The sequence below is a fragment of the Lathamus discolor genome, chromosome 2, assembly GCF_037157495.1.
Source record: "Lathamus discolor isolate bLatDis1 chromosome 2, bLatDis1.hap1, whole genome shotgun sequence".
NCBI classification, from domain to species: domain Eukaryota; kingdom Metazoa; phylum Chordata; class Aves; order Psittaciformes; family Psittacidae; genus Lathamus; species Lathamus discolor.
In genome coordinates, this window is record NC_088885.1 from 27,819,817 (window position 1) to 27,844,383 (window position 24,567).

General features: G+C 40.0%; 1 protein-coding gene across 2 annotated transcripts in view; it reads left to right on the forward strand.

Moving 5' to 3' along the window:
* SCIN (scinderin) overlaps positions 1–21,448 on the forward strand; it is a 50,743-nt gene extending 29,295 nt beyond the window's left edge. For both annotated transcript variants that reach the window (XM_065666228.1, XM_065666227.1), the window contains 12 exons: positions 5,285–5,377; positions 7,470–7,602; positions 9,371–9,459; positions 9,657–9,872; positions 10,977–11,098; positions 11,755–11,845; positions 14,329–14,499; positions 15,001–15,178; positions 15,659–15,780; positions 17,512–17,589; positions 18,773–18,833; positions 19,803–21,448. In XM_065666228.1, the coding sequence (XP_065522300.1) occupies positions 5,285–5,377; positions 7,470–7,602; positions 9,371–9,459; positions 9,657–9,872; positions 10,977–11,098; positions 11,755–11,845; positions 14,329–14,499; positions 15,001–15,178; positions 15,659–15,780; positions 17,512–17,589; positions 18,773–18,833; positions 19,803–19,936 (1,488 nt within the window). In that variant the 3' untranslated portion in view covers positions 19,937–21,448. The remainder of the gene's footprint in view (positions 1–5,284; positions 5,378–7,469; positions 7,603–9,370; positions 9,460–9,656; positions 9,873–10,976; positions 11,099–11,754; positions 11,846–14,328; positions 14,500–15,000; positions 15,179–15,658; positions 15,781–17,511; positions 17,590–18,772; positions 18,834–19,802) is intronic.
* Positions 21,449–24,567: the final 3,119 nt, after the last annotated feature.

Consider the following 24,567-nt stretch of genomic DNA (forward strand, 5'->3'; position numbering starts at 1 on the left):
CAAGGCTTTCAAACTGGGATCTGCAAAGCTAGAAAGACTTCAGTGTGTGCCTGACTTTATGTCCCAGTAAGCAGAAAAAACAGGCATCTTGAGCACACGTGCAAGTCTCTGCAGGATTTGGGCCTCAATTCTCATAGTTCTGGTGGTATCAGAGGAGCATATAGCAAAGGAATACGATTAAAAAATAAGTATAAATGTGAAAAAGATGTAGTGTGATTACTTACTGCATTTTTAATTATGCTGCAGGTAGGCAGGTCAATGAACAACTCAGTTCTCAAAGTTCAGCAGCAGTAATGGTCACAAAAAGGCTGCTGTGTGTGCACATTTACTGCCATTCACCCTCACGGTTTCTTTAGCGTGGAATCACTGTTCATCCTGAAGGCATCCTAAAAGCCAGACGTTTGAAGATAATGTCAGCTGGGGGTTTCCTCAGCTCTCACGCACACCCGGTTGCAGTGTAAATATCTAACTTAGGTACTGCCAGCTGTGCAGTCCCAGCAGGACAGAAGGTAGCTTGTTTTACCTTGGAGGCAAACTGAAAAACATCGATTTTATACTCTCAAGACTGATCTAGATACTTTTCTAATGAAAATGTTATCCATGGCCTGTTTCACAGAGCAGAAAATGAATGTTAAAATATCACTGTCATACCAGTAAGGGATTTATATTCAAATTACCCCAGACAGATATGCAAAGTTGCAAATATTGCATGAAAAGCTGCCAAGGACTAATGCCCTATTTTTAGGAAGTTAAGCATAGAGATATGAATAAAATTGTGATTTGCATTTGAAATTCCCAAGAAAACAGAAGCTGGCTAAAAATGTAGGCCATAATTTAAGTGTCAAAAGTGCCATGAGCAACTGATGTGTTTTGCTATTTCATAGCAATGTGGATGCATACAGATCAGGTTTAGACCATAATACTAGGAAGTCCTTTTGATGAATTACATGGTAACCCCCTCAAAATTAAAAGCATGCTGGAACTATTTGCTAGTATAAACCATAATTTTTGTCCACTGCTCAGTACCTAAAGGCTGTTTCCATCTTATTTTCAATATCTGTTCAGGCAGGTGGGAGGTCTTCTGCTCAAGACTGGAATTGCTAGTGAGAGGCAATTTCAGGCACAAATCTTGCTAGCTACCTGGGAGCAGTTTAGTGAAAGGGTATTTTTTTTCCTGTTGGGAGTGTAATTTTTTCGAAGTCTATGAATGAGTGGAAAGAGTTCCAGGTTACAGTAACCAGTGAAATAAGCATATTCAGCTATTCACAATCTGACCAATGTCAAAAGTTGTTTGTGAGTGGACCAGAATATCCTCTGCAGTGGTTGTGCCCTGGCAGGAGAGCCACAAAGCCAAAATGATTAGAAATGAAACTGCCCAGTTACTTCAGCAGCGAAGTCCTAAAGTCACCTTTGCCCAATGAGCACCAGGATGTATGTCTGCTTGGTACCCAGAGTCAGCCAGGTGGTTACTAGCTTGCATCATGTTCATCCTTTCCTCTCTCTACTGGATTAATCTTCTTTTACAGACCACTGCAGTAGATGCTGGAGGCAGTATTTATTTCAGAGAGACATTCCTTGTAATATTCTTCTCTGCTTTGAAGGTTAATAAAAATCTAGAGTGTTTGTCTGCCAATGAGTCCATGCTGTGCCTGTGGTTCAGGCCTATTGACCTGCACTGAGGGTTTATACTCCATCACAGCCTATATGTGTACCTTGAGTTTGTGGGAGCAGGATATGCTTGCTTATGTCAGAGGCTGCTAGAGAGTAAATGACAACCTACTAATCTTGATTGTTTTCCGAAAGTATTAAGTAATAAAATATCAGGACCACAAGACAGCTTTAAGCTATGTAAATGTCTTGCTTTTCTTTCTATTGCTCTTAGCATATAAAGAGGGGAATTCAAGGGTTTTGAGATCTGGTATTTGGGATCACAGCAACAACAAATAGTTTAGTTTCAGGCACAGAAACCTAACCCAAAATGTGTATAGTAAGAAGAAACACAAACACAGTGCTAGTGTACACAAGTTAAACTCTACAAAACTGGATTTCTCTCTTAATTAACCTTCACCTGACACGTTCTTTGAGTATTGTTTTCGAAGCTGGATTTTCAGGCTCACTGAAGTCTTTAAACTTGTTCCTCCCATTAAGTCAATATCAACCATTTTATGATGCAGAGCTGGCTTCTCCAGTTATGAAGACAATGTTTACTAAATTTCTTCTTTTGATGGGTTTATTTTAAATTATTTACCTTGTCACATTCCTACAGATTAGAAACCTTTTGTCTGTGATTTTTTTTTTTTTTGTTCTTTTTAAGGTTAACTAAGTAGAATTTCACTTGTCAGTAAAAGATTTGGCTGCATATTTTGTGCAATATTTGGCTGCAATTTCTCTGGGGGGTGCAAATACTTACAGAGAAGAGATTGTGCACATGAGAATAAGAAGGGGGATTATGGTTATGCAGGTAGGATAAGATACATTGCACTTACCACAAGATAGGAGTGAACTTGGGCACTTGTAGGGAATCTGATGTTCTTTTGGTTTTCACTATGATATTCTTGCACCAGACAAGGAGTGTAAACATAAAGGTTTAACATAACCAAAAGCTTTGAAGATTGATGCAGATTGACTTTCTTTTATCCCTCCCCCTTCAGACAAGATCTAAAGGTGTGTAGTTAATGAATAGTTTTGATAAAACAATGTTAAATTGGCATTCCAAAGCTCTCATTGAGAGATAAGCTGCTGTTAGACGATAGCCATGTAAGGGAAAGTGGGCTCTGCCATAGCCAGCTGTGGGCATGTCTAAGTCTGAAACAGCTGTGGAGCTGATTAAGCCTTAAGTGGTTAAACACCATCACATACACCATGAGGTTAGAATGTGCACACTGGTGGTCACTGCAGACTAGCAGCAGTTGTGCACCTTGCTGAGACTGAAGTTGCTCATGCTTTTCTCCGGGACCAACCTGCATGCAAGAACCAATATCAGGGAGAGGATAAGCATCATTCTGTGGTGGAGCAACAGAGAGTGAGGGTTGAATTCAATATCTTTGTTGGTGACTTGGACAGTGGGAGTGAGTGCGCCCTCAGCAAGTTTGCCAGTGATACCAAGCTGTGTGGTCCGGTTGATATGCTGGAGGGAAGGGATGCCATCCAGTGGGACCTTGACACGCTTGTGAGGTGGGCTGATACTAACCTTATGAAGTTCAACCATGACAAGTGCAAGGTCCTACACCTCAATCGGAGCAATCCCAGGCACAGCTACAGGTTGAGCAGAGAAGAGATTCAGAGCAGCCCTGTGGAGAAGGACTTGGGGGTGCTGGTTGATGAGAAAATGAACATGAGCCGGCTTCAGTGTGCGCTCGCAGCCCAGAAAGCCAACCGTATCCTGGGCTGCATCAAAAGGAGCATGACCAGCAGGTCGAAGGAGGTGATCCTGCCCCTCTGCTCTGCTCTTGTGAGACCTCACTTGGAGTATTGTGTGCAGTTCTGGTGTCCTCAACATAAAAAGGACATGGAACTGTTGGAACAAGTGCAGAGGAGGGCCACGAGGATGATCAGGGGACTGGAGCACCTCCCAAATGAAGATAGGCTGAGAAAGTTGGGGCTGTTCAGCCTGGAGAAGAGAAGGCTGCATGGAGACCTCATAGCAGCCTTCCGGTATCTGAAGGGGGGCTATAGGGATGCTGGGGATGAACTCTTCATTGGGGACTGTAGTGATAAGACAAGGGGTAACAGATTCAAACTTACACAGGGGAAGTTTAGATTGGATATAAGGAAGAAGTTCTTTACTGTTAGGGAGGTGAGGCACTGGAATGGGTTGCCCAAGGAAGCTGTGAATGCTCCATCCCTGGCAGTGTTCAAGGCCAGGCTGGACATTGCCTTGGGTGACATGGTTTAGTGTGAAATGTCCCTGCCCATGACAGGGGTGTTGGAACTAGATGATCTTAAGGTCCTTTCCAACCCTAACTATTCTATGATTCTATGATTGACACCTTAATCTGTCAATGACAGGTAAGGTGAAGTGACATAACGAGTCTGTGGTTTGGAAATCAGCAGCTGTGAATGAAGATGCTAAAGCCAAAGAACGAAGAAGATGAGGCATGGGTATCCTTTCAGTGCCCCTAATTATTCTTTAGATTATTTCTAATCTAAATAATCTTCAGTATTCCAGCAGTAAAGGATAATAATTGATGATTTTAAAAGTGGTTTCAAACCTGTGTGTGCAATTTTGTATTTATGAGAGACATGGTTTGAAGGTGTGTCATGGTTTAAACCCAACTGCTACTGCTGAACCCAGGACAAGGTGCCAGTACAGTTGGATGTCTAGGGTAAAGTGTAGCTAGGCTGTTTTGTATCCCCAAGAGACCTCTGCTATTTTCAGGTGTGTAGGATGGATTTGTGGGTCTGAGTTCTTGGCAAGTTCGCAAGTCTAGGTTTTGAAAGTCACAGCAGCCCAGAGGAGCCAGCCCAGAGCTCTGAGTATGCTCAATTGTAAGGTATGAAGACCCAGTGGAGCAGCGTGACTGTCTGTACAGGGAGAATTATATGAGCAAAGTCCTGTGTATATACCTACCATGGGATTTGTGTGAAATGAAGAGTATATGTAGATAAGAATCAGAAGACTCAATGTCTTTTAAACTGTTTCTTGGTTTAAGTCATCTTATTGGGGAACCTTGCTGAGAAGCTTTAGGAGTCTTTGATTATAGTCTCAGCTGGCAGGATTTGTTTTCTTTTTGATGCATCACATGAAGATTATCCGTACAATGGTGAGGTGCCCTGGAAAGCTGCAGCTCAGCCAGCCATATGCTTAGGTAATAATACAATCCAATTCCAGTACAGCAGTTAGCTGTTTTTCAATACACACTTGGTAATCTTCATGTAAAATTATCAATTGTCGTACCACCCAGGCATATGTGTGGCTGCGTGTGGACTCAGCTGCTGCACGGAAGTTTGTCTTAGAAGGAGGAAGGACACCTTCTCTGGAAGGCATCTCTTTGGGACTTTTGCTTTTTTAAGTACAGATTTTTCCCTTCTGTGCTCTGTGTCATCCTCCAGTCTCTTCGACAAACTGGCTGAAATTAATACATGTTGGGAATGATATAAGTTGTTCCTAGCAACACAAAAGCATTGGTGAACAAATCACCCATGAGTTTGGATTTAGACTGGATTACATGTAAACATAATGCAGATTAATCAATTACTGGAACAGCCATTACAGTGCTTGGGTATTTGTACTATAGCACCTACTCTCTCTCTTCACTGAATTTGTTCTTCTTTTGTTGAACAGGTTTTAGGGAGCAAGCCAGAGCTTCCCGAGTGTGATGATAATGAAGATGAGCTGGCCGATATTACAAACAGGAGAAGTGCTAAACTATATATGGTAAGTAATTTATTTGCTTATTTAAGTTAGGTACACTCTACAGTATTCATGCATTCATTTGTTCCTCATGCATGGAGTTGTGGCTTCAGTTACAGAACTGCCTTTGTGTCAGTTGATTTGCAGCCAATTGACAAGTTTCTCAAGGGATGTCAATCAAGACAGCCCAGATACTTTCAGGGGAAAAAAAAAAAAGTATTATATCCTGTTTACTCAGGAAGCAAGCTAAGCATTGCCTATGAGGCACTCAGTTCGGGTCAAAGAAGAATTCACTGGTCTTACATCAAACTGTATTTTGTGTCTTCTTGATTTTAACAGTGAGAGTTTTGGTAAGCGTATGTGATTAAGTTACTCTTAACAAAGTTTGAAAGGTGGACAGTTGTGTTATATTTTATATATAAATCCAAAGGAATTTGAATGTAAACCTCCTTTCTTTTCCAATGCCCTTTTCTTCCTTCCTCATCTGCAATAGCTTAACACTGACTAGGACAGTGTCACTGCCAGAAAAAAAATGAATCCATTTAAATCAGTAGGAATTTCATGATTGCAGTCATGATTGCTAGGCGTACTGCTCTTCCCTAGAAGAGGCATGGAATTTATTCTTTGAACTAGCAATACAGTATCTTACCTGTCTGTCTCTACACTACTATTAAACAAAACAACCAAAAAACCCCAAACCAAACTATTCAAACTGTTTCCAGGCCTGTATTTTTATTTTTATTTTATATTTTTTTCCCATAGCTCCTCTTTCTTTCATATTCTTCCACTTGAGAAAAGCAGTAAGAAAGTACTTGAAAAGGGGAATGTTTTAACAATATCTATAAAACACATTATCCTCCCTCCTCCCAATAAGAAAAGATGATTTTATCCTGAAGACTGCAAGAAGAGTATTTATTTTACAAACTTTCATCAGCATGGAGGTCTGGACCTTTCTCTTCAGTATTTTGTGTTCTGGCTTATGCAGTGAGGTTGCCTTGTCTTTCACTGGCATACAATGTACATTTTTGTCTTCCCCATAGTCACTTAAGAGCAAGGATTTGGTCAGCAAGTGGAAACACTGACAGCACTGAGTGCTGCTGTATTGCCATGTGTATGACCTTTTAGGTGCCATATACAGTAGCTTTGAGGCTGCTGTGAAGTATGAGAGAGGGTGAGTCCCTCCCTCTGCAGCGCCTGCATCCCACAGACCACAGTAGGATAAAGCCACCTCTCTCCCAGCCTATAGCATGATTCTTCCCCTACCCACATGTGGTGCAGGGGTTTACAAGAAGCCTGTATGAGGTGATCATTGTTACAAGGCCATTTTTAGTCCTTGTGGTCTATGGGCTGTGTTTAGTTCCCATTAATCATTCCATTCTTGCCAAAAATCGGGCATATATTTAACTTTGTAAGAAGGTTTGGGGCGGGGGAAGAGAAAAGCCTGCAGGTATGGTCAGGACCACTGTAGTAAGACAAGACTAAAGAAAAATGCTTGCAGTAAATTTTGGAATCCTAGGAACTCTCAGAAAATTCTATGAATATCTAATAAATCCCTCTAATCATACCTGTCCTGCTAACAGAGCTCTGTTAGCTAAATTTAAATGTGCTGCAATGTAACAGCAAGTGTCAAAGTCAAGAGGCAGGTCTACAGCGAGCCCTCATGACAGGTGTAATAGTTGATTTTTATTTGTTGTGTGAAGTTGCAGTTGCCATCTTGTGCTTCCATAATACACAAGGTAAGATATAATGGTATATTTATAATTTATACTTACTAATTAAAGGAAATAAAGACTTTTGGAAAAGTTATTACAAAAGGAATAACTTCTTTTTAGCAGTAATAATTAGTAGTAATATTTAGTAGAAATAAATAGATTTAAGACATGTTAGACAGGAATCCAACAAACTCATTAAAATTAGTACTACATCTCCCTCTATTGGATGTAAGATGAAACGAAACAAAATTGTCATTAGCCTGCCTTACTTTCCAGCAGCACACAAATTTCATCTAGCCATTTATATAGGAACTGCAGCTGATCATTATAGTAATTTTGGGAGCCGAAATTAACTTGGAAATAAAAGCCAGAGTTGCTCTAAATTTGAAATGTTTGCTTCTTAGGTGTCAGATGCAAGTGGATCCATGAAAGTGTCTCTAGTAGCAGAGGAAAACCCCTTCTCCATGGCTATGCTTTTGTCTGAGGAGTGTTTCATTTTGGACAATGGTGCTGCAAGGAAGATCTTTGTGTGGAAAGGTAAGAGATCACTTCTCTTGCAAATGCAGAAGCTATACAGATATATCTAAGGAATTGACACAACACCCTGGGGACACTAGCAAGAATTCAATACTGGCTGGACACAGTACCCTGCACACAGTCTTCCTTGGTGCAGGTGCAGTTCCTTGGTGGACTGCTCATTTGGGTAACAGCCTCCAAATCAAGTCTTGTCTAAGGATCCTGGTTATTTCTGAGATATTTGTAAGCCTGGGTGCCCAAGTGCTTATCGAAGTGGCAGTTACAAAGCAAACATAAAGAATTCTACAAATTCTATATACTGTCATCAAATGCCTATCTTCTGGGACAAAATCTGGACACATAAATTTTGATAATGGGTGGATTCCATACATTGCTCCACAGAAGTGTGAAATTGTAAGATGAGTGTCTTAGGCATCAACTAAAAGCATAAGCTTGCACATACTTTGATGCTTCTTTTTGTCTTGTGAATATTTCTCTGCAGTATCATCAATGCTTGTAGTAGTGTCTGAATTTACTTTGACTGAACATTTCCCAGGAGATTACTACTAATGAGGAATTAGGTCTGTACACCCTGTAGCTGGATTGTTGTGGTGCTGCCATTGCCTCCAGTGCTATCTCCCCTTTTTCATCTGAGGCACTGTATTAATTATTCTGTGGCATTTGCGTTTCTTTTTACCATGTGAATAGCAAATAATTAATCGATGCATTGGTCAAACTGCTGGAGTCAGTCCAGGAAGCAGTGTAAGCATTTTTGTTGAAACTTCATTTGCAGTTAGGGAAGCACCTTTTAAATGAAAGTATTTTGGGAGCATTATGCTCAGATGGCCTAATGTCTACCTGATCCGTTGATTCCTGGTTTTTACTCTCTACCTGACAGCTTCAAGAAGAACCAAGCCAATAGGATCAGTCATAAAATAAATAAAATACTATTTAGGCCCTTTGAATGTGAACCTATTTGCTCTTCCGTGCATCCTCACTGTGCTACTGTTGGTAAAAATAATGTGTAACAGTAATGACTCACATTAGTCTTTGAGTCTCACCCCTGCACTGGGAGGCTGCCGTTATCATCTCTGCTGGAAATCTTCAGACCGCTAAGCTGAGGAGTGTGAATGGCTTTTCTAATAATCTCATTCAGAATGGAATACAATGAATAGCTCATAAGAGCATCTTATTAGACTAAGAGGTCTTTGCAGTGTAGTAATTGACAGCCAGCTGGGACACAGACCTGACAGACAATATCATCCCACAGAGATTTCCCGAGATGTCTAGCACTGAGCAAGGCTGAAAAAGGAGCAATGGGTAGGGAAGGGCGGTGGAAATTGCACAGCCCAGCCAGACAAAGTGGGAGTTGCTTTTACTCAGGCTGTGGCACTGCCTGAAGAGGTAAAGGCAGTTCTGGACAGCAGCTTTATTTACCACATTGCAGCCCAGTGAGGAACGTATTCAGAGAAAAGCAGCGGAGTGTTCTTGTACCTTGAACTAAGCAGATATTATAAACAGCATTTTTTGGTAGAGGCCCCCACTCTAAGAAAAAAATAAAATAATGTACCCATTTTTATTTTTATTTTAGCTGTTTTCAAAGCCGCTGTTTTGGCCATTCAGCTTAGGTGTGAGTCTTCTTGCTCATGCTATGTCCAGCATTTGTGTTTGTTCAAGGCTGAAGCAAGAGCAATGTCAGAGAGAACCTGGCTCAAGGACATCTTGTTTTTGCAGGATCTGTGAGGTCATTACGCTTTCCGTTGTATTGTTATCCTTCTGTTTTAACCAGGCAAAGATGCTAATCCACAAGAGAGAAAAGCTGCCATGAAGAATGCTGAACAATTCATAGAGCAGATGAATTATCCTGCCAACACACAGGTGCGATCTATTTATAAGATGATACCAGGAAAACATGAGCTCTGTTTAAAACTTTGGTTTTAAATCAGCAAAAAATATTTCAAGGGCTTGTAAGACATAAGGGCAATATTTCACTAACAAGTAACTCAGAAAAGTTTGTTTGAGTAACTGGGTCAGTTTTGTTTTCCTTCCATTTCATGTGTCTTGCTTCATTTCAGATTCAAGTCCTTCCAGAAGGAGGTGAAACGCCAATTTTCAAACAATTTTTTAAAGACTGGAAGGATAAAGATCAAAGTGATGGTTTTGGCAAAGTATATGTCACAGAGAGAGTGGCTAAAATTGAGCAGATTGAATTTGATGCTACCAAGTTACATGAGTCTCCACAAATGGCTGCCCAGCACAACATGGTAGATGACGGCTCAGGGAAAGTAGAGGTAATTTTTTGTGTTGTGTTAAATTGCATCCTACCTACCCAGTGTAGTCTATTACGTGCAATGGGATAGGCTGATACACTATGTTTTGCCATTTACAGTGTTGTGTAGAGTAATGCTACATTAGTGGCAGTATTACTTCTATCATTAGAAAAGATACTTTGAAGTAGAAATTGAATCTCTACACAACAGCTGTTAAAGATGTACTTTAAATACGATCCTTAGCCTAAGGAAAGACTTCTGGCTTATATCAGCTTGAAATCTGGAATGGGAAGACTTCCCCTTGGAGTCAAAAAATACAATTCTTTGTCTTTAGGTATGTGTCCAGTCTGCTTTCTAGTAGAACCTTCTTTGTCCCTGTTGTGTTTCTCAGGTAGCCAGGATTTGGAGAGAAAAAATGACTGTACAGTCTTTCTAGATCTGTCCATATCCCACTGCAGGAATATCTTTGGACTACACAGGGCTGGTTTGGCATTGTAGCAACACAGCCTGTTGAATACAGGTCTGCATGTTGGGATTTCAGAAGAAAAAGAAGAGATAAATACCTACAGTCTCATAACTATATTTTCTAGGTTTCTAACATCATACTTGAGATGGTCTGTAGGCTTAAGCCAAAGCAGTTTTGATCTGCAGCAGTTTTTGATTTATCATTTTAGTAGTATGTTTTTGGAGAACAGTTGTTAACTGAACTGGGCTGTAATGAATTAAATAGGAAGAAATCTGCATAACAGTGTGCTCTCTGATTGCAGTGTGCCTGTCCCAAATGATATGGTAGTACTGTGATGAATCACAATGTTGTGCCATTCATGTCATATTGTCATCTTAAGATCTTAAAATAAGTTCAACATAGCATTATGAGATGATCATATGGCATTAAAGCATCAGACAAAGAAAAGTGTACTGCATTGGCTTGTTGATGGTCATTATTCGTTAATTCAGTGGGTGCAGGGTATATAGATCTACTTAATGAAGAATCCTTCCTGGTTTTATTCCATAACACTTGGGAACAGAAACAAAGATCACTCAAAGGGATGACACAATGAATTGCTTCTTGCAGAGTCTCAGGATGAAGTGCAGCATGCTCCAGTGATATCTCTGTTTTCCCAGGTCTGGCGTGTGGAAAGCAGTGGCAGGGTTCCTGTGGGACCTGAGACTTACGGACAGTTCTATGGTGGCGACTGCTACATTATTCTCTACACTTACCCTAAAGGACAGATCATCTACACATGGTGTGTTTGATTGGCTTTGCACAAACCTCCAGAATGTGGATATTATTTTATGATGACTTTATGTCCTTTTCAGTAGAACCACATATAAATGCAAGATTGTTTACTGTTCATTTGTTATGCAGTATAAGCTCTGGAACAAGTGCAGAGGAGGGCCACAAGGATGATGAGGGGACTGGAGCACCTCCCATACGAAGACAGGCTGAGAAAGTTGGGGCTGTTGAGCCTGGAGAAGAGAAGGCTGCGTGGAGACCTCATAGCAGCCTTCCAGTACCTGAAGGGGGCCTATAGGGATGCTGGGGAGGGACTCTTCGTCAGGGATTGTAGTGACAGGACAAGGGGTAACGGGCTCGAACTTAAACAGGGGAAGTTTATATTGGAGATAAGGAGGAAATTCTTTCCTGTTAGGGTGGTGAGGCACTGGAATAGGTTGCCCAGGGAGGTTGTGAATGCTCCATCCCTGGCGGTGTTCAAGGCCAGGTTGGATGAAGTCTTAGGTGACATGGTTTAGTGTAAGGTGTCCCTGCCCATGGCAGGAGCGTTGGAACTAGATGATCTTGAGGTCCTTTCCAACCCTAACTATTCTATGATTCTATGAATCTATGATCAGTTTGAAACTGGACTTAACCACTGTCTTTCTCTTTGTCTTTCTGTCTTAGGCAAGGAGCCCATGCTACAAAAGATGAACTGACTGCGTCTGCATTTCTGACTGTTCAGCTGGATCGGTTATTGAATGGTCAGGCTGTGCAGGTTAGTGTCTTTTGGATAAAATTCAGCACAGCATGCAAGATATACCAATTTATATAAGAACTGAAAGGAGGAGGTAGTGTTTGAAGACTGGGAAATTAACTGCTCACGATCTGTATTAAGCCAAGCACCATGGGCTCCTTTTAAAGTCGCCGGAGATTCCCCATTTGAATCATTCTTTCTGAATGTAGATGTTCAGAAGAACACAGATATAACACAGCCTAAAACTGCCTTTTCTTTCCTTTGACTTTCACTGTCTAATATTTAGGTTTTAGTCCTGCCTAGACTTACAGATGCTGTACATGGTCAGCAGAGACCAGATAATAAGATCCTCCCAGAGCAACTCACCCTGAAGCAGGTGTCTGACAGGGTGATACCCCTGTGGGAGCTCCCCTGTCTCCTTTTGATTATGGAAGAAGCTGTGATGTTTAGCCCAGACAGGACACCTGACTTTTAGTGGGACAAAGCTGGGAGATATGAAAGCCACATGATGCTGAGCAACCTGGCCTAGTGGAAGATGTCCCAGCCCATGGCAGGGGGTTTAGAACTAGATGATCTTTAAGGTCCCTTCCAAACCACACCATTCTATGATTCTATGATATGATGAACTGTGTGACAGCATCTGGCTTGTGCCTGCCTTACTAAGGAACATAACTTTGTAGTGCTTGCATCTCCATGAAAGCAGGATACACACCCTCACTTGCAGAAGTGGGGTGTGCAAGGCAAGGTGCAGGACACTGACAGCTAACAGGTGTGAGGAGATAAGCTAGTCCTAGCATGACTGGGGTGTGTGATGTTCTTTCATCACTAGTGAGGAGTGGTGAGTAGGTGGAGAGGTGAGAGGTCTCCTCTTTTCACAGGAAAGCTAGAGGTGTAAGAGAACAAGGGACAGAGATTTTCTAGGCAGTAAGAGAGTTCCGTGATTGCCGTTTTTTAATTACCAAAGTAAAAGGCTTCCCCCACCCACTAAGGTACAGTTAATCTAGATGGCAGACTGTACTTTTAGCCATTAATCAGTAATGATTTATGATTGAAATTATATTAAGGAAGGATTAGAACACTTCAAAGCAATTACTGCTCGAAATATTCCTAACACATGTTCTATATTTGGACAGAGTCCAGCACAGTGTAGGCCAGCCTCGTACCTAAGGCCAGTACTAATACTACAGTAATAATAATATTACTACTCTCAACTGCAATAGTAATGTGTTTAAAAACTCTTTATTAAAACTGAAGGAGATCCATCTCAGCGCAAGGCACACAACACTTAAAAGCACTTTTAGCCTGAAATAAATTTAGGAATGTATATATGTGTGTATATATGTATGTGTATATACACACGCACATATATGTGCATTTGTATGCATGTACATGGCTACCTAGATTATATTGCCTGCGCTTAACACCTCTGTTAGCATTATTTGAAGGGTTTAAATGTACTACTTTGTGGTCACTAGATGGCACTACAGTACAAATGACCAAAAAAAGTCATTCCCATTTGTTTTGCAAGAATATGTTTCCTTCAGCTTTTTTTGTTGTCTTGTTTTGTTCTATTTTGTGATTAGTTTTATTCCCCATCTGTAAAATCCTGCTGCAGTTTGGCATACACACAAGTGTATGTGTTCCAGGGTATCCTCATCAGGCAGCTGTTGTGGTCTCTGCAGTAGGAACACTTGCTCCTGCTGCCCAGCATGACCACTGCTGCCCAGCATGACCACTGCTGCCCAGCTGCCCCAAGCCTCACCAGGCAGGGCTAAGGGGCTGGAGCTCTCCAATTCTCCTCTGTTGGCTATGCAGCACGCTTCATTCCCGTTTTCCTCTTTCTTTTCAGGAGTGGAAGGCATGTAGTCACAGCCCTCTACGTTGACAGGTGGCACTGATAAAAAGGAAGAATAAATAGTTGTATACAAATAACTTTTATCATACATTGACCTAAAAATATTCTTCATAGCTCAATGTTTTTTTGAGATTGAAATAACATCTTTTGCATCAGTAATATAAGTTCATTTTTGTCATCTATGTTATCTGCAAGATAGATTTATGCTCATCTTTTTCACCCTCTTGCAGATAAAATACATAGAAATAATGAACAGGATGAATACTCATTGTGTTCTGCTTAAATACAAGGCACCTAAACTTCCATGATAGTTCTTCAGTCACTCTGTAAAATGCTATGAAATGACAGTTTTTTGAAAAAGAGTAATTTTCTCATTACAGTAGATAGCAGCCATTTTAATCAGCTAAATGTTATGTTAGAAGGTTGAATCTTGTCTTTGTGTCAGCATGATTGACAAAAAAGTCTCACAAATGCTCTAACTTTAATGTGTCTGGAACTATATCTTTAGGTCTTCTCTGATTGCCACTTCTCCCTTGTGCTAACAAACTTCACATTATTGGCTAACATTCCCTGCACTATTCAACAAAGACCAAAAATAACTACCCGTGTCCTTTTGTTTCTTTTATTGCATTTCTTTACATACATACAGATCCGAGTCAGCCAAGGCAAAGAGCCTGCACATTTACTGAGCTTGTTCAAAAACAAACCGCTTATTGTCTACAAGGATGGGACATCGAGGAAAGAAGGTCAGAAACCTGCTCCACCGACACGACTCTTCCAAATCCGCAGGAACCTTGCAGCTATTACTAGGATTGCAGAGGTAAGGTCACCTGCTAGATAAATCAACTGTTCTCCATGGGAAATGGTATAGCTGCCATAGCCTCTCTGACTAATCTTGTTGGGTAGTCACATCTAGTAGGAATGCAGAATTCCAAATCAAATCCACTACCCTAAGTGACCAATCCATGTAATAAATCAAAGAGAATATGCTGTAACTGGCTGCAACCTATCTACAGCTTTCAGAGGAAACTGTAAGAAAACGTGTAGCGAAGAGTCAGCTGACAAAGAATAGACAAAAATCAGCAACCTTTATGAGATAGATAGTCTTTCCCACTGCCAAACAGTCCTAAGTTTTGTCCTTCAAGCAGGTTCCCTGTCTCAGGTTAAGTTCTGTAACTTATATCAGTATAAATCTAGGGAGAATTTGAAGGAAAAAAGCATAGCTGATTAAGATCTATCTACACAGTTTATATAAGCATGCAAAATAGTGATCACATTATTTGAAAATATAGAGGATTAAACAGTTTCTTTTTTGATCTAGGTTGATGTTGATGCAATGTCTCTAAACTCTAATGATGTCTTTGTTCTGAAACTGCCAAACAACTCTGGCTATACCTGGGTAGGAAAAGGATCAAGCAAAGAAGAGGAACATGGAGCTCAATATATTGCCAGCATTCTTAATTGCCAGACTGCTAAGATTAATGAAGGCCAGGAACCTGGTTAGTATGAGGCCACATGGTTGCTAATAGGTAGCTAAGAATACAGAGTACTGCATGGAAATACAGCCTAAATGGGGTTTTGTGATCATATATATTTTGTAGCCAGAATTATATGCTCACAGTTTCCCTTTTAAAATCCAACCTGACATTTACTATGGAGATCCACCCAGAACTGGCTGATGCATGAGCAGTGTGATGTCCTGGAAGTCTGCAGGACAGTAGTAGGAACTGCAGAGGAATGTGGTCCGTCCTTTACCACAAGTGCCTAGGAGGGGAGAAGGACATACTGCATTGCTCTTTCTAGGTCTGCAAGTGATATTTTCATTACTATTTTGACAAACTGTGGGAAGAACTATAGGAAAATGCACTCATGTTTGAGACAGCACAGATATTGTTTGGGGATTCTTGCAATGTATCTAACAAGCTAAACCATCAAATATTAAATCCACTGCTCAATAAATTATATACTGTGTATTTCAGAGGAATTCTGGAAAGCACTTGGAGGTAAAAAAAAGTACCAGACGTCATTACAACTCTTGACAAAGGCTGAAGATCACCCCCCTCGCCTGTATGGTTGTTCTAACAAGACTGGCAGATTTATTGTGAGTATATGAGGGATACTTTCTTCTCTGTTTAATTGTATAGTTTCTGGTATATTTTGCTTTGGGAATCATCAGACATTAAATGAGTCTGGGGATCTGGGTTAGTTAGCTGTGCTTGACAAGAGCTGGAGAATTGATGTTTCATGCTTTAAATCAATCCAAATGCAATGGATGGACAGAAGAATGAATAATGCAGAAGTCTGCACAAAGAGCCTGCTCCAGCCAGGGACTAGAGGCCTGCAGATGCAAAATGATGAGGTATTTGCCCAGTTGAAAGCAATAGTGTTCTAGCAGAGCATTGCTAGACTGCTTTCACTGAGAAAGTGCAGGTCAGTGCCTTGCACCTTAATGTGTTTGATAGTGGTGGTGAGCAAATGTTCCTTGCCAAAAATCCCTAGCAGTCTGAATTTTTCCATAGAGATTTAAGACATGAAATTATGTGTCTGAGGTATAAACCTATGCTTAAGAGGTAGGAACACCTAGTTCCTTAGCAGAAATACCCCAAAGTGGGCCCTGTGTATTAAGCCTGTGATTCAGGCTTTATTACTGTATTCTGGGAGGGCAACACTGTGTCACTGTCTGGCAGGGATCTACTAATTTTTAGGTAGGGGACATAGTTTGCCACCATCTCTGCAGTCTCCTTAAAAAACAGCCCATTCATTTGAAGAGGGATAAAACAAATAGGAACTTTTAATAAGGATTACTTTTTATTTAGTAAGAGTGGTGACGTGTATTCTCCTAACAAGCTTCTAAAACACTCCTGTGAAATACAGGAACAAATCTCTCTGTAAATAGTGTTCTGGCAGCTATGCACTTGTTTGGTTTTTGTTTTAAATTCCCTCCAAATTCTGTGAAATCCCCTCTTTCCTGACACATTTCTCCAGTTAACAGAATCATTACTGTTAGAGCTCACCAGAAGAGGTAGGTCAGATCACTCTGACCTTCTGGCACTGTAACACAGGGTGGAGAAAAGGAGTGTCTTTTGCACCATCTGCTCACTGTCTTTTCAGCACTCCTACATGACCAAGTATAGCCACACCCTTGACAGTCCTTTAAGAGTAGAGGTCTGACCACTAGCTACATTGCTATCTCTCCTTCTCACACAGAATAGTACTAAACTGCTTTCCTATCTGCCTGCACATCCTTGGAAGAAGCAAACAGTCTGCATTTCCTCTGGGGACTAAGCCTTGAGATGCCTTAGTCAACTGTAATATCCCACTGTCAAGTAACTGGAAAACTTGCTTGGGTGTGTGTTTCATCACTAAGCTCACCCACTGCAGACCAATGCAGTTTCTTTCCCTTATTAATGAATGTAAGCTGCAGGAATACACCAGCTGGGATCAGCTGATTGATTTGCTTGGTACAAGGTGCTCTATGGGAATTTCCCTGTCGCTGCCTTATGTCAGACCTCAGTCCCAACTTAACAACAGTCATAATTACAATGTAAATCTCTGCCCCTCTTGAGGATATCCTATCAATCCTGACAAACTTTGAGCTGATTTTATAGGATATGCAATTATGTGATTTGTTTCCTTTCAAAGAAACACCCTTGACACATTCATCAAATCAGTTTAGGGCTTGATCCTTTAGGAGCAAAAGGAATTGCGCAACAGCTTCTAGCCTTACCGTCTTGAAAGTATCTTCGGTCTGTGCGAAATCAGAATATCTTGATAAGGGATGAAAAAAAAACCAAAACCAAAAACCCAAACCAAAACATAATGTCCTTTTCAGATTGAGGAGGTCCCAGGAGAATTCACTCAGGACGATTTGGCTGAAGATGATGTTATGTTGCTGGATGCTTGGGAGCAGGTAAGCTGCGTCCTTAACCACTGCTTTTCATGGTAACGAGGATAATTTATTCCTTACCACTTAGATCATAAGATGGGAAGAAAAATAATCTTTTGAGAACGGAAGAGGGTTTGTTTTCTTTAAATTATATTAGAGGGAGCTATATTTTTTGAGCTACATGATATGCCAGTGTGAACACACACGAGTGATTTTCCAAGCATCACGTAGGATCATGGCAGGCACTCCCCATTAAAACCAATGGACGCTGCAAGAGTATGGGCCTCTGAAAGGCTCTCAATAATGTTCTTGATTTTATCAATAAAGTTCATTGATTTTTAAAGAAGAAAGTTATTGCATAAAAGGTATTCAGAAGCCACAAAATCCATTTAGCAGCAGCACCTACAAAAGGCTTTATTAGAGAAGGGGACAAACACTAAACACACACTTTTCTTCAGATGAACTGAGTGGAGGTTGGCAGAAACAATCTGTCATTTTTGCAGGTTCACTGAAAACTGAGAATGTTGAGAGCTTTTTCGATGACTTGTAAACTTACTTGGGGGTGCATAGAGCACATCTGTTTCTTACAGTATATTCTCTACCCTTCCTCTTTCCTTGGAGGAAAGTGGGGAGGAAGCCACAGATCCTATGCTTTATTTGTGTTCTTCAGCTGAATCCTCATGGGAAAAAAGGCTGAGGTTTTTGGAAATGAGAAGGAATGTCCAAGGTTCACGTATGAAGGAGTGATGGGACAAGGTGGGTGGAAGAGCTGGATGGAAAGTAGTTGGGACATAGTGACTCAGGTAAGAAGGAAGGAAGTCTGAGACACACGGTCTCCAAAAGAATCCTTGACAGGAAAAAAACCCAACCAACCAAGTGGGGACTGCAGGCTAAGGCTTCTGATTTCCTTGCGAGACTAGTTCTACCCTCTGAAATCTTACCATTCTCTTGACACTGGAAGTACAGACCTTTATGCACTGTGGTGAAGGAAACTCTAATTACCTTTTCTGTGGATTTTGGAGGATAGAGCTACTATCTCTTGCAAGGGAAGAAAAAATATCAGTTGTAGTTTTTGACAGCTGTATTTCTCTGCAGTTTTTTATAGTGTATATTCTTTCTCCTGGTGGAATCATCTGTTTTGTACTTTACCTGCTGTAGGCAACATCCTTGTAACAACATGAGAGCTATCTCTTTCCTCTGTTTGCAGGTTTTTGTCTGGATTGGGAAGGATGCTAATGAAACTGAGCGACAGGAATCCGTTAAATCTGGTAAATAAATCAATTTGGAAGAATTTTGAGTGAAGTAGCATCAATATTACTTAAAGAAGTGAAAAAGATGATTTGGAAGAAATCTAATTATGTTTACAGTGTTTAAAAGAGTTACTGAGCTTATTAGGATTTAATCCTGAAGAAAATTATTTTCTCCTTCAAATGTGCTTTAAAACTAATTTTATCTTTATTATCTGTAAGCATACGAAGGATAAAATGAATCAAGATAGTATTATTAGGCTGCAGAGCTTTTTAAAGATATATAGGAGAGCTCCATGAAAAGAAACTGCACTGAGAAGAGAAAGAATTGAAAAGGAGAAACCTACTGAGCTGTGCCCTACACTAATTTATACAGTCAAAGGCATGCCAACAAATCCTCAAGTTCTTCCCCTGCCACCGTTCACTGAGTTTAAATTAGGAGGAGGAAATTCCAACTATAGAACAAAGCATGACAACTCATATGGAGTGCACCTCCTTGGAAAATCATATATTCTGTCCGGTGTGTTTTCACATAGCTGAGCTCTTCTGACAAAGTTTGTGCTAAAAACACTTGCAGGTATTTCCCTGGAGCACCTGGGATTACCTGACTGTGTTTCTGATCTGTGTGGATGTCATGTTGTGATGTTAGGGGAAACTATACTGGCTTTTATATAAGCAAAGCAGGAATGAAGCTTGTGCATCTACACAGCACTAGCAGTGTTTTTTTTCTCCTATTCAGGAGCCAAACCCAGCTGTATGGCAATGAACTGATCAAAGCAACAATCCCTCTGTTTCAACCTTGTGGAAAATTCCTTCACTGCCAGCTGGGAGAAATCAGCAATTACCTGAACATTTCATTGCCTTTGAAATAATTTAATTGAATACTGTGTTATAGTAGCCCTGGGTTCTTTCACTAGGGCTTTTAATGTATTTCTTATACCAAAGGAATGAACTAATATATTACATGTTATATTTCCTCTCTGGTTTTAGCCAAACGCTATATTGAAACAGATCCTTCTGGCAGAGATAAGAGGACCTCCATTGTCATTGTGAAGCAGGGGCATGAACCCCCAACATTCACGGGCTGGTTCCTGGCATGGGACTCCAACAAGTGGAAGAACTGATCTATCCAAGGAGGCTCCAGCTTCAAGCCAAAGAATGATCAGAGCCCAGTTACTTTCTGGTATCTTTAAGCATAAGGTTATGCAACAATATGACGCCCCTGTTGATACGCTTTCCTGAGCTTTGGTGTCTTTCTGTGGATAAGGTAGAAATTGTTAGCACTGGAAAGGATAAATAATAATTGAAAACTTGTCAAATGGGGTGAGTGGGGCTTTTCTTGTAGTAAATGTGGAAAGTGCTGCCAATGCCTTGTTTAAGCTATTGATTCTTCAAACAGAAGCTGTGGGTCAGTTTATTTTAATGGGCTAAAATGGGCTACAATTTGCCTTCACTTGAAAATCTAATCTAAACTAATGCCACAGAAATTCCTTTAGATTGAGGTCAGCATAACAGTGTGCAGAATTTGGCCTGATAAAGCATTAATTCTACATCTTTTGCAAAGTTAGGACTGGACCTGGTTTACTTATTAGGCCAAAGTATTGCCACACTCAGGTAAAATTTCAGACGATGCCTGATCCAGAGGGGGAGATGTGTCTTACAGGGGACAAATAAGTGGGAGGTATTTTGAGAAAGCTGTGCTTGACATGTTTGTCTTTTTAGTACATATATACATTTGGAGCTTTGGACTGAATGGCTGTAAGAATATGACATCAACGAAGGGGTTTTTTAGGGACTGTCAGCTCATTGTAGTGAATTTCTTTCGATTATCTCTGGGAACCACCTCCAGCTCCAGCAGGTCTTTTTAACCAAAGCTCTTAAACACATTCCTAGAGCACTAGTGCTTTTATGTGGAAGCAGAAGTGACAGCTTCAAAATACATACTCTGCCTTAACCATATTGAACTTAAGCCATACTTCGTCTCAGTTGCCTTACTCAGCAGTACTCACTACTTTTCCAGCATGCAGACTGCTCACCTTGTCATGGGCAGGATGTGTTTCTAAGTACTTCAAGCATGAGGAAACCCCTTGTTCCACATCCTGGGAATTTGGAGTGTGAATACACACCATAGAATATAGCCTTTTCTCTCAGGCAGTTTTTTGGGCTTTTTTATTCTGGTGAATTTAAGAGTACATTTTCAAAGCAGTTTTTATTTGTAATTTAGTCAAAAGAGTCTACATAAGGACAAGTGGGAAAATATCTGCTTAAAATCTTTAGCACTGCTATGATAACTTACGCTATAATGCTTGTTTTAAACCACAGTTTGTACAGTTTTATATCATGTCAATGTGGCTTATGAATAAAGGCACTTCAGTGGTTTTATTACTCTTGTAAGCTAGGGTGGAAAGTGAAATTTAAGACATTTTTGTATTTTAACATGATTGATTTTGAATCTGGGTAATGCAAAAGAGTGAATTTAGTCTGAGTTTATAATCAATATCAATGAAAAAGAATTGTGAAGCTAAGAGATCAATTACAGGAGTTTGTTAGCTTTAAACATTTGTCTAAATTTCTGCTGATATAACTGGGCTGTATCTGAGTGCAATTTCATTTAAATAAAATTACAAAAAACAGTATTGTATTTGCTAAGCTGATCTTCCTCTCTCTGACATCTTGTTGCTTCCACTGATATCTAGCAAAGCTTCCTAAAAATCCCAGTAGGTACCTTCCTTTTTAGATGACCATGTAATGAGAAGTTATTTGGTTTCACTTCAGTGCTATTTTACCTAATGTAGTGTTAACTCTTCCCTACAACTTCAAATGTACAAACCTGAGTGAAAATCATAGGACTGGGTGCTTGTTACCTTGGGATTTCACCTTCAAGAAAAACTACCATTGTTGCTATCAAACTCTTTGGCTTTGTAACTTTCTACTTGCAAAAATGATTGTCTATGAGAATATTTGATAAACTAGGAGGAAATAGGTGTATGACTTTTTAAAGGATAGGTCTTGCTTTATGTTTGTGAGAGTGGATAAGATGTCCTTCTGCTGAAGGAACACAAAGACCTTTTCTGTTCCTCAGCTACTGCACTTCATGCAGCCACTGGGCAGCCTGTAATTATCTGATGGTTGTATTTGAGACATACATATGATTCTTTTCATTTTTTAAAAGTAACAGTTATAGTAGCTTCTTAATCAAGGATTAGACAAGATTTCCCCTCCTTGTACATAACCATCTTCTGGAACACTGTGGTCTCTGAACTGATGCAGTCTGCCAGCATATTCTGCGGCACTGTGAAAGACTTTTCAGTTCACTCACACAAGACAGAGGAGCTTTTGTGGTCTCCTGGCCTGGGCATTTGAGTTTATAATACATTGTACTGGCACGTTGATTACTGATGTTGAGAAGAGCATTGAAAACTCATAATGGACCAGTGTTCTGCACTGGGCTTTAAGCACAACAGCTGCTAGCAACATTATTCTTGGGATTACTTGCTACAGAGGAAGTTTATTTTTCATACATATATGTGCAGTACACACAAAGATGTATTTCTTTCTCTCTCTGAAGAAGGAGAGAGGGAGGGAGAACAGACAGGATGAACTATGAGTGCTTGGAATTATTAAAGATTAAGCTGTTTTCAAGAGAATATTAAAGTATATAACTTTATGAATACATATAGCAAACCTATCTCCCTTTTTTTCAGAATAAATAAAAAGTACAGATGTATAAATCTCAGTCAAGAATAAGCTATTTCTTGCATCCTCATCACACAGTAATAATATATATCCACTCTATTTGTAATGGCAAAATTAAACCCTGAGTTAGCAGTTTCATTATGCTACCAAACAGCAAGCATTCATATGTTCTCTTGGTTGTAAATACAGCATCATTTTTCCTCTTTGTTTTATAGAATTTCATTGCAGCACAAAAATATTAGGAATCCTTGGAGACAACAGGACATTGTAATACTATATAGTATTGGTAGTTTACATAAAATAGCATAATGTTAAAATATAACTACAGATTGTACACAGGAGAGGAACCAGCCTCTGGAATCGCTGCTTTAATATCCATTTTGACCACAGCACATAGTACTATCCAGCATCAGATCTGCTATAAATGGTCATGTTAAATGCAGCTAAATTCAATTGAACAGCTTGATCTCTTGCCAGTTCAGACACACACAGGCTTCACCTGCAACAACAGGAAAATGATGAAGACAGTAGACAGTGGGATTGTAGTACTGTCCCTCGCAGGAGAACTAAGGAATCATACAGGAAATCATTTGCTGACTGGACTGTAGAATGAGATATCTCTATACGCTACAGGAACACTTCTTGTTACAAACTCTTCAATCTCCTTGTAGTCTTCATTTTTACTGGATCTAAAAAAGAGAAGAAAAACAAAAACAAAAAACAACAAAACAACAAACCCAAACCAAAAACCCAAAGAAAGACAAAGGCCAAAAGAAGCCCATTATTTCCATGGACTGAAGTTGAAGCTTTACTTCAGAATACAATTGCTCCCTCAGTGTCCCACTGAACTTGTGCCTTTGTGGCTTAATTGAGCCAAGTTAAGTATATAAGACAAAAATAATTATCACATACAATCAGAGTTAGATAATACTTTAATGTGCTGACTTTCCAAGTCTCCAAGTCCTTGCTTTTTCTTTTTTTTTTTTTTTTTTTTTGTCATTTCCCTCCTTATGGCTGGGACTTTTGTTGCTAAAATCAAAAGAACTTCTGATTTAATGGGAAACACTATCAGATCTTTAATCTACCACACATCCTTAATTTCTTATTATATCCTCTCTAGACTGGCCTAAAGTTACTTTGACGTCCTCTGACTATTAACATGTTACCTTATGCTAAAAATCAATAAACTACATTCTCTTCAATTAAAGCTTCTGAGGTGCAAGAAGGAGAAGGGCATACCAATGGGAATTGGGAGGCCCGCTATGTGCCCTTCTCCCCCTGCATGTCATTTTCCTCTTTGGATTAAAAAATATTTGCATTACAAGAAAAGGAAAAAAGGCTGTCCCTATAAAACAGAATTTTTATTTCCCTTCTAAAGAATAGCAAACTGAGTTATTTCAGAGCAGCAAATAGAAAGGGAATCAGCCTGTACCAAGCTTCTTCTTAAATGCATCCACACTTCCACCCTGCAAATGCTTTCTCCTCAAAGGAATGTTATAAGCATACTGAGATCCCAAAGACTGTACTTTTTACCAACATGTTTAATCAGTCAGCAGTGAAACATGGGTCTCTGTGTACAGGAGATGAAAGCCTCAAGTGAAAAACAGTAATTTTTATTGTTTGCTAGACTACAGATTATTTGCTTAGAAAATTACCTGGACAGGGGCAAGTAAAGCCAATGAAGGTGTGTGCAATGTTTCTTTGGGAATATATCAGGAAACCAGGCAGTGAGGCTGGGACAATCTGGACAGTATCCCACCACAAGGCCCAGAGACAAGCACATTTCCTTTAGCAGCCATAATGCTTTGGTTATTCTAACAAAGCCTTTTGGCCAGTAACAGAAGAGCAGAGCTCTCCTTGCTGTTCTTTAACACATATCACAGAGGTGGCTCATACGGTGATTTCACAGCAATATTAACATCAAGGCTGAATACAATCAGGTGATTTTCACATCATTAACCTGGCAGTTCACCATGCTTTGTGTTGCCTGATACCATTCCTACAGAAGAACCAGCTACAGCAGCAATCCTGACTGAAACAGACCATGGCCTGGAGGAAC